The following is a 16,796-nucleotide window of genomic DNA, read 5'->3' as shown; positions in this document are numbered from 1 at the left end:
TAAGTGCTGATTCTATAAGGTATTGCAGTTCATCCTTGAAAAACGTACTCTTTTCTCACAAACCTTACTTCATCAGACGTAACTTTTAGAAAAGCTATAATTTACAATTGAAAATATCATTCTTCGAACAAGATAATACTAGATCTATAAATTAAATTAAACTAAGCTCGTTTTCCAAAATTTCCCTCACTACCCCACACCAAATACCCCACCTATCTTGTTGCAGCTTGATAAGGTTCTCCGTAGCTAGTGGGTTCAGCTTCACGCTCTTCATGATAGCCTGAGCGCTGGACTTCATGTTCTGTTTTAAGGAGGACATCTCCGAGGAGTTCTTGTCGTTCATCACAAGTTCCTCGTATCGTCCCTCCAGGTGCTTCTGTCCATTTAGCAGCTTGGCTATCTCGTCTATTGAGTTCTAAAGAGAGGGTGATGAGTTAGTTGGTGATGGTCTAAAAGTGGGTTTTGCGACCAACTAATCGCGGGAAATATTGGGGTAGCACCATGACATAAAATATTTCCCAAAAGATTTGTTCCATCAAAAAAACTTCATAACCACGCAAAGTTTCAGATTACCAAACCATTAAAAATAGCATCCAGACCAACTCACATTGTCAGTATTATTAGTAGGGTTATCAGGAATGGAGATGATACTGCCCAGTACAGCCAGCTGATCTACACAATCCTCTAAAACTGCGGCCACGTGCTCCGCGTCAAGCGCACACATCTCCAGAGGAGAATCCGAGGTTAACAACATTCTAATAAAATGATATGGTATTAAGACAAAAGTCTTGTAGGTTACATAGCATACATATAAAATCACCGTTACAAATACTTTCTTTTTAAGGGCGTGGATGTCAGTGTGAGTATTGGCATTCCCGTTAATTAGTTAATTGTTTGTTCGATTATGTTAATTTTTATTATAATAATTGTTATGACAGTTTATCCCGAATAATTTAAGAATCGGCTACGTTTTCATTTATTGGCCTGTTTTCATACAATAGAAACATGACATGTGCAGATTGTTCATGTGTATAATATAATGATAATAGAAATCGAATCTTGGAAAACAATTAATTTAAAAGACTTTAAAAACTAATAACTGTGTAACAAAACATAGTTTTATCAATCAAAAAGAGCCCCAAAAGTTTCTTGGTCGTCAATTTTTATTGCACATAAAAATCCCAAATAATAATCTTTATTCAAAATCCCAAAAATAATACGATATAAGTCTAATTATATACAAATATCTTTTACAGCAACAAATAACATCAAAATACTTTGATATAATTTGATTTAATCGAATATTCAATTAACGTAACATTTAAATTATGTGAATAGTAAGAAATATTAACATATTTACAATTTACATTCCCTTGAACTCCGTCCTAAGATCAGAGAACTTCTTATTAACATCCACCAGATACTCCTCAAAACCATCAGCCTTCACAAGCTCCATCTCCAGAGGTTGTCTCAGAGACGCGTTAACAGCCCCAGAATCTGTTCTGCTAGGAATTCTTTTGGGCGAGTTGAGGCGAGGGACCTGTTTTGTGTCTGCTAGTTTTGAGGTTTGAGGTGATTTAAGTCTGGAGATGGAGGGTGAGGAGGTACGACGGAGAGGAAGAGGGTCCAACAGCCCTGGTTTCTTGGAGAGACTCCTAAAATGGTTTCAGTTGAGATTATGTGGATATGACCGCAGTGATACCATATCACCCCTTAAAATTGGTTTAAATGTCATCCAATATTTTTTGTAGTTAATTCACCGGCACATTCATTAATGCTGGTTAATAAGCGAAATGTCTCTAAATAAGATGAAATATTAATAAGCTCTTTTTTCATAAAAGAGCTCGTCTTCATATAATAGAACTTGTTGTTTAATTAAAATATGAATCACTTACTGGGAACTCAATGTCCGTTCCAGTGGAGGTAGACAGTTTCTACTCAGCTCACTTGCTTCTGAGATTATTATATTATTAATTGTTATAAAGTATTTATAATTAATATATCTTCAAAGCTTCTCAATTAAAGAGTTTATACTTATATGTTTAATGTTACTCCGCCCAAGTGCTACTACCAATACCAAAAGTATTATGGAAGGGAGCGCTGCGGAGTGTAAGTTATCGGAAAATGAGGGAAAGATGTAGAACGTTGTCCAACACTCAATACCGAAACTTGGCAAAGAGAGCACAAGAACAGCGACTCAATCCCTTACTGGACATTGTGAACTAAACTACCATATCAATAAGTTCAAGCCGACAACGGTCCCTAAACCTTGTCCACACTGTCTCATGGAAGAGGAGACAAAGAAGAAGAAGAATATGTTAAATAATGACCAATCAATCAAGCCAACAACTTGTGATGATGCGATGATGAATGAGGTGGTGAAGACTGAAGGTAACTGCTAGTACGGATTGAATATCGTTTATCCAAGGCTGTCAAAATGCGAAAATGTCTGTTTCATTTGCTAATTGTCAAGCGCATTACGACGATGGTCGATGATCTTAAGATTTTACTGAGGGAAGAGTATTGAGAAGCCGGAGACCTCCTCCCCAGAGAATGTGTCACGTGAGAACTGAGACCTCCCCAGGAACCTGAGACCTCCTCCCCAGAGAATGGGTCACGTGAGAACTGAGACCTCCCCAGGAACCTGAGACCTCCTCCCCAGAGAATGTGTCACGTGAGAACTGAGACCTCCCCAGGAACCTGAGACCTCCTCCCCAGAGAATGGGTCACGTGAGATCTTCTCCTCAGAGAATGTGTCACGTGAGATCTTCTCCCTAGACTGGGATGATCAGACACATGTTACTCTATCATATCAGCATGTCTAAAGGTAACAAATTGACAGCTTAATGTAGCTGTCTATTCAAAAGATCCTTACATATTGATAATTATCAGGAATATTGTCTTAAAGATTTGGCAATAAAATGGCCACTGTAAAAGATTATATACATGGAAGGAATCTAAATATTATCAATATTCCCTCAAGTTTTACATAGTTTATCATCTCGCTTTACAACTAGGCGACATTTATTATCACCTCTTATCTTCTTTGAAATCAACAATGATCATGATAAATATCATTGAGGTGTGATGGTTATTTGAATGCAGTCAGTACCCAGGTGCAATATATTGACCCCTCTTGCTAAACTATCATCCTGACTCAACTCAAAGGCTCCAGTAAGATTTCGTGTCAGCAGCTGGCCATTCAGACAATTACCCAAACTAACAACATAGCTGCAATGAATCCTTTATTTTGCAGGTTAGGTTTGTTGGTTATGTTAAGATTTGTCTTTATTTAAACCAATTCTTTACAATAATTCACCTCAATATCTTAAATACATCAATCAAAACCATTTGATGTTAGCAAAACTTTAGGATGAAACCACACGGCATGAGGAAGATAACACCTCCAAACGATCACGGAACAAGTCCTGAACACTACATACCACACTACATACCACACTACATAACACTCGGGCTAACAACACTAAACTCTATCATATCCCTACTATCCATACTCTCTAACGGACTGATCATCCAGTTTCACAAGTCCAATACCAAGCGGACTGTTCCTTTTCTCTTCTTCACCAACGCAGCTAACGATATCATCTTAACCATTGGGGTTCTCCTGCAGACTCTCAGTTTTATATGTCATGCAGCAGAGTGGAGGATGGGGTATCTGGGGTGTCTGGTTGGGGCTGGCTATGTGGTTGTGGGTACTTGTGTTAGAGTTAGTTCCTTTATCAACCTGATGGTGTGTGTGGTACGTTCTCTCAATATAATACAGCCGTTCTATCGAGTTAAGAGGTATCATACTGCGTGGCCGATTGCTTTCTACGCCGTCTTCTGGTGTCTGATATCCTTGTATGACGTCATATGGTTTCAAAAGAACGTTGGGTTGTTCCAATCGGGAGTGTACGCAATGAGATCATTGGTGTTGAAGCCAGAGGTTGGGTATGCTGGTGTGAAAGGATTAAATCTGAGTGTAGGTGGAGATATTGTGGTGTTGTTTGGGCTTCCTTTTGTTGTTCCTGTGGCTGTTCTTACTGTGTCTACTATTATACAGGTGAGTGTCAGGGTATTACTTCAATTAAACCTTAGCATTTATTAGTTTGTTTATAAAATACTAAATTAGATAACCTCGTCGGAGGATTTATGATAAAGTTATAATTAACAATTTCAATCCGTTGAAATTATTGTGTCTAAAGAAATTTTCCCATCACAATGATTCCCAGATACATAAGCTGATAAACGTGAGGATGAACACAAGAAGAACCCTGAACAATACCGACAACACAGTACACAACCGAGCAGCAGTAACTATTACCATCCTATCTGCTATCTTCACCCTCTGTAATATTACTACAGTAGTGATATGGACCTGTGTGTACCATGATATTCTAAATCAGAACAGGACCAAGCAGGTCACGTGGTATCAACTGGCTCTTATCTACTTTTCAGGAACAACCATGTTCCAAGTTGCCTCCTTGCTGTCAGCGGTTGTTATAGTGCGGAGAGGTGGATCAAAGTTGAGTGAGTACTTTAGAGGTTTAGTAAGAACGTTGCATGGCGGGAGAAACTTCCCCACTAAGCCTTTTAAGTTGGTTGTTGGAGCCAAGTCTTAAAATACTTGAAATGATGATAATGTCTGATGAACATTCCGAAAACAGAAAATTATTGTGGGGTTCTACTTCTGTTAACAAGGGATTAGACACAAATCTCAAAAATACCTTGCTGGGGTTTTTCGTTGTGTTCAAGCCGAGAGAAATTGTTAGTTGGTTTAGCTGATGTTAACTCTGTCTTCAGTAGAGCTAGTGTTGTTTTCTTGTTCTGATGATTCTCTTCGATCTGTTTTTAACTTGTTTTAACTAACTTAATATTGATAACTATAACTATTTATAACTATAACTATATAAATTTAAGTTCAAGAGATTTAACAATTAAAAAAAATATGCAATATGAAAACTCAACACTGTAACAACTTACTGTATTTTGCCTTGCTTTGCTAGATTCTTTCAAGTTTCGAGTCATGTCTTGCAAACAACCAGTCTCACTTTCATTTTCGTCTGCTTCTTCATCCACCTCTTCATCACTGTCTTCCCCATCGTTGAGCAAGTTTTTGTTGTAAACTTTCATCTCTGGAAACTCCTAAAATACAGGGTTGGCCGATATTAATTGTTAGCTAGTACCCTCATCTGATATATAAAGTCATTATTCAGTCCAAGTTTTTCTATTTTAACATATAACAATAAAATTCCCCGGCCCTGATAAGTTCCACTTCCCCAGCTTCTCTGTTTTAAAAGGCGATACCATTTGTTAAAATAATGTTAATGCCAAAAACTTACCTCTAAAAATGAATCTTCGTCAAATTCATTACTTTCCATTAGTGGGTTATCCAACAGATTGAGGAAGGTGATGCTTGAAGGTAGCTGTTTTGAAGTGATGGTACCTGATTAAGGATTATTGTTATTTCGTTACTGAAACCTTCTCTACTTCTGAACAATAAAAAAGAACACAAATTCAAATAATCTCGCAGATCAAAATGACATCCATATTCTTGTTTGTATGTGTATTCTATCATGTAATCAAAATATGTCAACATGGTAGTGATTAAAATACAACATGAAACTCAACAGAAGGATTTCAACATACTTATCCTGTTTTCACTCAAATCCAGGCTCATCAGTTTAGACAAACACATCAAGCCTCCTCCAATATCAGATATTTTGTTTCCCTTCAAACTTAGATGCTGTAATGACGAACCAACAGTTTCCAAATTCTGAAACGGTGAGAAAATGTATAATCTTTTGGAATATTTGAGATACCAAGTTCAACCAAGCATGACGAATGACGATGGGGGAAGAAAGTCAGACCATACAAAATAGCATATTTTCAATTACCTCGATTGTGCTGATAACATTGAAATCCAAATGGATGTGAGTTATATTTCCAAGCATCTCTAAATTATCAATCTGTGTGATACCCATTTTATCCAACCAAATTCTTTTGAGCCTTAGAACTGAATCCTCCCTGGAATTTGTATCTATGACGTAAACAAAATTTTTCCTATAAGTATATCGACCACAGTGCAGGGTTGAAATGGTTTTGAATATTGATGGCTTATCCATAAAACTCCAATCAAGATTAAAAGGATAAGAACAAATAACCAAGAAATAATGCATGTGTATTTGTTTTTGACTAATTTAGTGATTGGACACATACACTGAATTATTAGATCCTCCATCCGAGCAGTTCTTTGACACAATCATCTCTAAATTGATTGGCTCTGAAAGTGATGAGTACGTGAATTTTAATAGATTCTTTAAATAAGAAGGGCACTTTATTAACAGTTCTTGACGGATTTGAATGTCCTGCACAGCAGATCGAAGCATCTCTAAAAATTTATCGAAGCATCAAGTAAATTATTTACTTCTTTTTTTTGTATTGCTGTTAAATTTGATTCTAATTCTAGTTCTAAATGTTATATCCAAAGTATAGACACTTAAAATTAAAATACATTCGGACAATACCGATTTTGTTATTGACTTTTAAATACAAAAAGTCAATAACTGATGTCAATTTCTGATGCTCGGAAAAGCTTAACAAGTTTTCGTATTAGTTGCCACAACTTTACATTAAGAGGGGCCGTTACGAAACCCCCCTAGTACCAAGAGAACATCGATGGTGCACTTTCTGCTTTTTCAGCAAGAGGCTTAAGCCTATTGAGGACGAAATTCATGTCTTAACTGACTGTTTACTCTACTCCTCAGTTAGAAAAAAATTTAACTTCCATCCCAAAAATATCACTGACCTAGCCAGTTTGATATCCGATAAAACTCCAGACCCTACAAAATTTACTGCCACAGCAAGAGCAATCCATTCAATTCTCTCTGTGAATGAACAATTTACAGCCTACTATGAGTCCAGATTTCCATTCAAATACTGGCCAGTCCATAATTTATCCCTACACATTTGTAAATAGCTAGAATTGTGTAACTTTAAATTATTTCAGAATTATAACTATTGTGAACTCAATAAAATAATTATCAATTTTGTATCCTTGTATCCTTGTATCATTCTATCCTACAAATTTCAGTGGAGACACTAAATTAACTTATTTGAATCTCCTCAAATGTATTGATCAACTTACTTGGTAAAAGTGATTCAGCCATTTTGAGTCCTATTTTGGTTTTCTCCAATTACATCTTTTCTGTCTGTTGTACAATATAACAATTAATTTTCTGTCAGAAGTTCAGATTGACTCAAATCATCTCAAAAACATGTTAATTTAATGTTAATCAGAAAAAAATATATATTGTATTTCCATAAACAAGCTGCAAACTAAATACTTAATACAGATCAGATATCACACGACAAAAAAATAGTAATAGTCTATAGCAACAAGCACCATATTATTATTGGCACACCAGGACCCACCTTTCAACAGATAAATAAAATAAAACAAAATTTTATTTCATACCCACAATCAATTCATATTTAGTTCAAATCAATACGGCTACTTTAATTCTTTAAAGTCTTAAGTTTGAACAGCCAAAATGTTATTTCTGATCACACATTTATCTCTCTTTTGTGACGGAATACTTCTAACCGTGTTTACCCTTTCTAGCAATGACAAGGAAACAGGGATAACCGATTGGACTGGGGAGTTGCAGACCAGTGGCAGCACACTACCGTCCAATCGGTAAGTATTTATAATGTTTAGTTATTAGGTATTTATTTGGAATTGGTTTAATTTGGTTGTAAAGTTATTCTATTATGTAATAAAGTATTTTGTTTTACAGGTTTTGTACATACGACAAATACGGGTTTTATTGGTCAACTTAAGGTCATTTAACACAAAATACCCGCGTCAGTCAGCTGCACCCAGAAACCCTTTCTGGCCAGGGCCTAACTTCAAAAGTAAAAGAGATTTCCGGTTTTTTGCAAAATGTTCGTCTTGTAAAAGTAGCGTTTCCCACCACACAGGACACAGGAGGACTAAAGTGCAAAGTAACTGCTGCTAACTGCTGCTAACTGCTGCTAACTGCTGCTAACTGCTGCTAACTGCTGCTAACTGCTGCTAACTGCTGCTCACTGCTGCTCACTGCTCAATGAAACAAGAAATTTCGATGAAACAATAAATTTAATTTTAGCACATTTTTACAGAATAAAAAGATGTAAAACAATTCATAAAACATAATGCCCATTTGGTGTATGACTTTTTGTCCTTGACTGCTAGTTTGGTTTAAGGGGGCAGGGGGGGTCTTCATGGAAATTTTCTCAAAATCGACTTTTTAGTTGTTTCTGATAGAGGGGAGTAATATCTATCAGATGCTTTTGATCCCGTGGAAAAATATCGTTTTTAGCCGAAATTATTGCCGGTCAAAGGTCAGCGCATGTGTGTAATTGTATTGCGCGAGCGATTTTTGATCGCGTGCCCTGAAAATCGAGTCTAAAAATCTATCTTCTCCTACATTTTTTGAGCAATCACCCTGAAACTTTCTGGATATGTTCTAGGGATCATTTAGAAGAGATGAGCCGGGCAGAATTTTGAGATAGGCCTTTAAAACATTTTTATTCGATTTTGAAAATCGTGGACCTCGTTTTTTGATGATTTTTCGAGGTCCACGATTTTCAAAATCGAATAAAAATGTTTTAAAAGCCTATCTCAAAATTCTGCCCGGCTCATCTCTTCTAAATGATCCCTAGAACATATTCTGAAAGTTTCAGGGTGATTGCTCAAAAAATGTAGGAGAAGATAGATTTTTAGATTCGATTTTCAGGGCACGAGATCAAAAATCGCTCGCGCAATACAATAACACACACGCGCTGACCTTTGACCGGCAATAATTTCGGCAAGGAACGATATTTTTGCACGGGATCAAAAGCATCTGACAGATATTACTCCCCTCTATCAGAAACAACTAAAAAGTCGATTTTGAGAAAATTTCCATGAAGACCCCCCCCTGCCCCCTTAAGAAGGACAGGTAACTAATGGGGCAAGGAATCCGCATGGCGGGCCGTGCCTGGAAGCTTTTGCACACACCGAAACGCTAGTTCAGTTAAGTTTATAGAGACAATGCTCAGATTAGGACTAGAAGAAAAATTGTTAGCAGACATTAGGGGTTCTGTTTATAATTGTTACTATAGGTTGCAGTCTTGTTGTGACAAAAAGTCTACACTAAAACATGCTTTAGTTTATATTGTGTAGTTCAAGGATATAAAATGCAGCTTCAAGGTGGATATTGGAGAGCTGGCGAAAGATTATGGCCTTTGTATCAATAGTTATAATAAGCTATAAATATCTTAAACTATACAGTGCTAATCAAAAATAAATATACAATGATTTTATTAAAACTTTCTCACAGGACAAAACTTGGAAAACAGTAACCTAGGGTAATTTTAATTGAGATGTGTGTGACCAGCCAGTTATAATTTTTGGAAAATAACATTTGTGCAGTCAACATCTTTGACGGTCCAATCAAGCAGGGCGTGATTATGTTGATTAGCTAATAGCGCACGTTTTAGCTAGCAAATCACAATAGTAGTAAAGTTAGTCATTCTGAACTTTGGGGTTAAAATGTTAAAAATGTTGGTTGATCTAGTGATCTTGTGATTGTCAGGCCAGGTGAGTCTGCCTGACAGATTAGAAGTCTGCTAACTGCTGCTCACTGTTGCTAACTGCTGCTAACTGCTGCTATGGGTGCGCGCTTGATTTAATTACATTTTTTATTTTAGTGCCCAAAATTGAAATCTCAAGTGGTGTCAAAAACGCGAATTAAATATAATTGATAATGTACTAATTTGTAATTATTTTATTCTTTTGAGTTTTTACATAAACACCATTTATTCGGGTTAAACGAGTTGAACGGGTTCCTGCTATAGTTTGTTCTTACCATAGCCCTCTCGCTTGCAGTAGCGCGCGACCGCCGAAGGCGGCTCCATAGGAGCCGCTAAATATATTTTACTTGTGTGTTGTGAAACAAGCGCGTCACACACTACGCGTATACATATGGCTATGTGAATGCTATAGTGTCAAGTGTACGTGTATGTTATGCGAAGAAAGAATGATAGTACGCGCGGCGCGTCGAAGTCCTCCATATTATTATCAAATACTCAATACGCATTGTATTTTACTGGGCCGCGCTTAGCCTGTCATTCCGCGCCGAATCTTTATTATGTTATAATGAACATGATAGCCTGAGGTCCCCAGATAAATTGTATCATATCAAGAATTTTGTACTCGCCGAAATTAGCGCTAAAACATAAAAACCATCCTACATGCATGACAGTCGGCACGCGCGGCTCACTGTCGCGCGATGGCGCACTACCCACTGCAACTAAATGCTTCGAAAATTTGGAAAAATGCAAAAACGCTTGCGGAGTGAAAATATTCAAACTTCGATAAAGTATATCAAATGGGTACTACTTGAAAAGAAAAACTACAAAAAATTATTCCAACTTTAAGCAAAAAAGAAGCAAATTTTGACCACCTTTTAGTTTTTGGATTTTTACCCGAGGAAATCCTAGAATAAGAGCTTAATTTAATGCCATCAATATCATGTGCAGTTGTGTTTCAGCTATCTTCGTGCAAATTTTTGCCAACAAAATTAATTTGCTCAAAAGTTTTAAAAACATGGTTTTTTGGCCCAAAAATCTGATTATTGCGATTTTTAAAACATAAATTTATAAACTTTATATATATATACAAAATATTCCGCTGCGAATTTTACTATAGCATGACCGTCAGGGACAAATTTCGAGCACTAGCTAAAATATTTGTACCGATGGACGGACGCGAATTCGGTCGCTATCCTGGTGGTCTGGTAGTGGTATATCAAAAAATAATCTCGATTTCTAACTTTAAACTTGCGTTTTCTAACCATTGAGGCAATGAGAAAAGAAGATTAATAAATCAAATTCAATACCTTAATGTGGTAATATGTACCGATACAAAGTGTCCCAACACTTAGATCGCACTTTTTTATGCCTTTAATTTAATTCAGTTCACAATAGATGTTGATTCTCGTGTGGAGGTCACAAGAGGACTATAATAGTGCAAAGAAACTGCTACTAACTGCTGCAGCAGTTAGCAGCAGTTTCTTTGCACTATAGTCATCCTGTTAGGTGAGCTGAGGTACATTTGTTTACTTTAACATATTGGCGGAATTCTGCTCAGGAGGAGACAGAGGTGATGCACATTTACAATAACAAATAATTTGTAGCGAAAATCACACCCTCACTCAAAGTAGTTAAACGAATGAACAGTACACTAATTAACGAATCCAGCTCAAACCGCCCACGTGCGTCACCCTAGTCACGTGCGTCACCCTAGTCACGTGCGTCACCCTAGTCACGTGCGTCACCTTTCGTCACGTGTGTTAGTCATGTGATCCTCTCATCACTGTTAGTGTTACGTGACCTGCAGACTTTCAGTTTCTCTAACTCACTCCTTTTCAAGTGGACACTTCTAATGATTACAAGTAATAGTATGCCGTAGTGGTCATGAGTGTGCTTGCAACGGTCTGGTACAGGGATCCGGTGCGTTATACGATCTTTACTATAATATTGAGAAATATGTTTCTCGCTGAAATGTGAAACAGCTTTTATCATTCGGCTGCAGTATGTTATAATGAGGGTTTTTGTCGTGCTCAAATAAAAAGCCTTTGTCTACTCACAAAGTCTTGCTCACAAACTCACACCCATCTTAGTCTACCACATAAACTTCTAGAACCTTCGGGAACCTCTTAGAATCCCCTGGAGTGCAACCGTTACACATAGTCCAGATAAAAATAATAATGATATTGAGAGTTAGACTCAGCACAGGAAATTGATCAGTGCGATTATCCGTTAAGTACTTTAACTTTAAGCATGATCTGAGGGCAAGATTTGTCGATACTATTATCGACTAGAAACCCTGGAGTCGAAAGCTTTGTCCGCAGAAATTTAAAAAAACAGTTTTGTTTTAATTTTTCTTCATCATCTAGCTCTGCAAACTGTAGAAAGCTTAGATTTTATTTGATAATGGCGACAGTGTTGTAAGTATTCGAATTCCTTAATAATCAGTTAATCGATACCTTTTACTGCATCAAAAAAACATCAATCACAACCAAAGTTATTAATAATTATAGCGTGATCAGTGTTAAATTTAATGTGAGCTAGTATATCATTAACTTATAGAGTTAAATAGTTAAAGCATGACAAGAGTACCATGTCAGGAATTGGAATAGTTGTTGTTGTTGTTCAACAACAACAACAACTATTCCAATTCCTGACATGGTACTCGTCTGTCAACTAGACGAAATTACTTGGTGTTGATAATGGCAACTGATAATACTATACCACATATAAATCGTAATCATCTTACTATATAAGTATATATAAAGCGAGACGATATCTTACGCTTGCTGTACAGTTAAACCAATTGCACAGCGCCTTACTCTTGGACTTAAAGCTGTCTACAGTCAAATTTGTAGTTATTCACGCATGCTTTTTAAAGTGACTGGGATTAAGCGTAATTGGATTATCGACAATAATGCGCCTATTTTAGATTGTTTTAATAGCTATATGGAGTCTGATAGGGCTCGTAATGTCCAAACCTATGACTTTTCGACTTTGTACACTAATCTCAGACATGATGAGATCAAAGTAGCTCTTAAAGATGTCGTTAATTTAGCCTTTAAACACAGTAAGTGTCCGTATATTTCAATATATGAAAGTGGTTTTGCATGGGTCAAGAATCCACGTGAAAACACCTTCCGTTTTAACGTGGATACTCTTATTAATACTATTGATTTTATTTTAGATAATTCATATTTTAGCATGGGGAATATGACTTTTAGACAGATTATTGGTGTCCCTATTGGGGTAAACCCAGGACCCTTTATTGCTAATCTTACACTTTTTTATTATGAGTATAAATATTTAGATAAACTCTATAGGATTGATTATTATAGCGCTAAGAGACTTAATAACACGTTTAGGTTAATTGATGACATTACTACTATTAATTCTGATGGTGTCTTCCAGGAGCATGTAGCCAATATTTATCCTGATAGTTTAACTCTTAATAAGGAGAACACCGAGGACACTAGTGCTCATGTCCTAGATTTGAATATCTCTATAGTTGAAGGTTATTTTATTGTAGAAGTTTATGATAAACGGGACGATTTCCCTTTTAATATAGTCCAATATGCCCCTAAATGTAGTAATATGTCCAGAGATGTACTTATTGGAGTTTTTGGGTCGCAACTAGTCAGATTTTTTAGAATTTGTAATCAGTTTGAAGGTTTTAGGAAACGGGTTGAACTGATGTTAAACGCGTTCATTAAATTAGGTTTTAATAGGAAGCTGTTGAGTAACAAATTCCGACGAATAGCTGAAAAACATGGATTTCAGGAGAAGTTTGACATGATCAGTACACTTGATTACTTGTTTGAGAACCGATTACCCCGTCACCTCACTTCTAGCTCCTAGTTCTACATTGTGATGCATGACGTGTAGCGGTGTAGTACTGGAACTGGGAAGGTGACTGTGGTTGTTAGTTTACACTAGTTTTGTGTGCTGTGTTTTGTTGGAATCCCCTGCTGTCGTGTTTGAAGTTGTTCTTTTGCAATTATTATTATTTTTGTTTATCGTAGCTTTGTGAACGTATAACTTTATGAACGTATGATTTTTGGTAATTAAATTATTAATATATTTTAGGAGAAAAGTGAGGGAAAGATGATAGTTTGGCCAGTAATACTTGTATAAGTCGCCAATGCACAATCTAAAGTTTGTGGACCTCAGTTAAGCCTTTCACTTGTTAATATATGGATCCGTACCATTTTACTGACACCACGGCATCAACTTTATCGCGCCTTTTCGCAAAAATCGTAAAAGATATACAACCGAAACTTTTTTGACTGGGCCAAATGCTTTAATGGCCTTCAAATCAGCATGAAAAAATAAAAAATTGGCCAAGAAATAGGAGTTTTAGAGTCCAAAATTTGGTCCCCCAAGTGGTGTCAAAAACGCAAATTAAATAGGTTATGATCATTTTAGTCTCTTGAGTCTTGACACCATTTTAGGGTTATACGGGTTATTCCCTGCTATTCACTTTAATAGTTTAATGGCCAACGTTTAACCCCCCCATCTGTTATCAATTTTACTCATAAGTAGTATCTTAAAATGATACTAGCGTAATCATTAAAAAACCCCGTGCCTCCCCTCAGTGATTGGGTAATATGTGAAAGACCCTTTATAAAAAGTGATTTAATTGAACAAAATTGTTGATATAATAAATCTTGGAATTTTACCATAATATTTTTTCTCATCTAATCTAGGTAAACTATAGGTAAAAATATAATATTAATCATAAGCTAAAATGTACTAATCTTTGTATTCTAAATGGGGAAAAAGAAGAAACATTGTCAGTCAGTCGAGAAAATTGTCAGTCAGGCTATATGGCAGCTTTGTAGATGTTGTGACTATGCTAGTAGTGGTCTCAGGCTTGCGACTGGAATTGCGGTGTTAAATCGATTTAATGGTATACCAACTTACCAACGATCCACCTCCCACTTGTTGTTTGGTACTTAGCATTAATAGTGTTAGCTGTAGCCATTTATAGCAAGAATCTTAAAACTAAAGGGGATGACAAGGAAAAGAGGAAGGAAAAAGAATAACGGAACAAACAATTAATTAAAGTATTTATAGGAGCATTAGATATTGTAATTACAAGCTTCAATAATAAATCACTGACTAAAACTTCTAATTAAAATGACACTTGGTACGCTCGCCCATTTTCACTGGTCAGTCTGAACTTCGGTTTAGCACGTTGTACACTTATTCACCTAAGTTTCAGAATTTGTTCAGTTTAGCAGAGTTAGTACCCGTGTTTCAATAAATCAAAAGATATCAGGGGAGTTCTTTAATAATGTTATGGTCATCTAGAATACCGAACTTCCTGAAAACGTTATCATATTTCCTCAGACAACGTTTAATGCTTTTAATCAGTCTATCACGGCTATATCCTCTATCAATTAGAATTTTGAATATTTTGTGAAGATGGGAGGTAAAGATATCCAATCTAGTGCAAACATTACCATATCTAAGAACTTGACTTGAAAAAACGTTGTAGCCAACCTCGGTTGGGATGTTACTGTGAGGAAATGTAAGGGATACAACATGAAAATTAAAATCATCAGTTTTGTTATACACTGATATTTCTAGTCCTTCTGTGGAAATATTAATATTTAAATCAAGGTAGTTAATGATTTTATTATTGGAACCAGCTCGCTCCATCTCCAATGAATTAGGATAAATATCTTTAATCAATTGATGAAAGTAAAGGTAGTTAATAATAGATAAATCGTCAACATATCGTTTATTATTGGATAATATCTTTGCTAATCCCATTTTCTTTTCCTGAAGTAAACGTTTCATATAATTAAATTCCTTTTTGCCAACAGTGAGATCAGCTATAGGGGAACTTGAATTTCCACCCATAGGAATACCCTTGGTTTGTATGAATACAATCCCACCGAAGACGACATAAGTGTTATAAATAATAAATTTAACAGCCTCTTTTAGGTCATCTTGACTAAAGCAGGCATGAGAATCATAGGTTTTATTGGAAAAGAAACATGTATTACTGTCTCTTTTAGAAATACAAATATATCTATTACGGTCTGAAAATATTAAATCAACAACTTCATTAATCATATTCTCTACTTCAATCAAGTCTAATCTGGTATAAAGAGTAGTAAAATCATACACTTGTATATTATAAACATCGCTATTTTTGATAGCTTCAAGGAATTCACTTGAGGAATCTATGCTCCAAAACATGTTTATACCGCTGTTGTTGTAGATTGCCTCGCAGTATTTCTTGAAGTATTTCCTCAAATGTTTCAGACAACAGTTAACTTGGACGTTAAGTTGTTTCGTAACGCAAAAACGGGCACCTGCAATGAACCTCGCCTTGTAAGGGTTCTTATGAAGCTTAGGGTTCCAGAAGATGCGTGCTAGTCGCAAGTTTTTATCTTCAACTTGTACATTAAATCTCTCCTTTAGACTCTCAGATAATTTATTGACATAATGAGTCTCGTCTTCGCTACAGGGTTTATATGTATCATTACCTATACATTCTAGAGTATTAGGATCAAAACCCATTTCATTGACAAGAGTTTTTACATAAAACTTTTTACAAATAAATGAAAAATTACCAGAAGCTTTGTCGATACTACAAATAATGTATTTACTTTTCAGCAATTTAAGACTTCTTTTAACATCATCTTTTTCCAGTGTGTTTTCTTTTATTTCAAATGTTTTAGGAAAGTTTTTCTTGTAATATTCAATACGATTGGAAACTATTGATAACACTTTTTCCTTCCAATCGCTGAACTTTACTTCTTTTTGACAGTACTTTCTACTTTTTGATTTTATAAATTTATCGACAGCTTCGGTAACTGACATATATATCTCATCTGGAGATTTAAATGTGGGAATTCTGTATTTACAACCGTAGGAAAGTACTTCCCTAAGTTCAACATTATCAACAATATCTAAATTACCAGTAACTACATGTCCATGAGGAGGATAATTGAAAGGGGAGGAGTGACAATCGCATGGACTACCTAAAATAGATTTAATATCAGAAATAGAAAGTTTCTTTAAGAATGAAGCATAGTTACAAATAGAAAGACTTATAGGATCATTATACTCATAATAAATCTGTAATGGTGTAAAAGACTGAATCAAAATGGGAAGCAAATCAATGACTGAAGTGTCAGAGAAAATAGATTTTAGGTTAAGATTAT

At 35.9% G+C, this 16,796-nt stretch overlaps 1 protein-coding gene across 2 annotated transcripts in view; it reads right to left on the bottom strand.

Moving 5' to 3' along the window:
- The window catches only part of LOC134824926 (dynein regulatory complex protein 9-like), a 63,755-nt gene that overhangs the window by 7,401 nt on the left and 39,558 nt on the right, over positions 1-16,796 (bottom strand). Inside the window, exons 2-10 of one of the 2 annotated variants that reach the window (XM_063836934.1) lie at positions 7,148-7,213; positions 6,220-6,283; positions 5,898-6,027; positions 5,650-5,776; positions 5,343-5,446; positions 4,984-5,145; positions 4,728-4,845; positions 1,896-1,953; positions 1,193-1,655 (exon numbers count right to left, since the gene is read on the bottom strand). In XM_063836934.1, coding sequence (XP_063693004.1) covers positions 1,364-1,655; positions 1,896-1,953; positions 4,728-4,845; positions 4,984-5,145; positions 5,343-5,446; positions 5,650-5,776; positions 5,898-6,027; positions 6,220-6,283; positions 7,148-7,169 — 1,077 coding nt within the window. In that variant the 5' untranslated portion in view covers positions 7,170-7,213 and the 3' untranslated portion in view covers positions 1,193-1,363. Of the gene's footprint in view, positions 1-212; positions 416-607; positions 758-1,192; positions 1,656-1,895; positions 1,954-4,727; positions 4,846-4,983; positions 5,146-5,342; positions 5,447-5,649; positions 5,777-5,897; positions 6,028-6,219; positions 6,284-7,147; positions 7,214-16,796 lie in introns of those variants that run through there. The other variant, XM_063836933.1, reaches the window with a different exon arrangement.

The sequence above is a fragment of the Bolinopsis microptera genome, chromosome 13 (assembly GCF_026151205.1).
Source record: "Bolinopsis microptera isolate Bmic1 chromosome 13, MBARI_Bmic_1.0, whole genome shotgun sequence".
Classification (NCBI taxonomy): Eukaryota; Metazoa; Ctenophora; class Tentaculata; order Lobata; family Bolinopsidae; genus Bolinopsis; species Bolinopsis microptera.
Note: the sequence above shows the minus strand (reverse complement) of the source record. Positions and strands in the feature narration are given on the sequence as shown.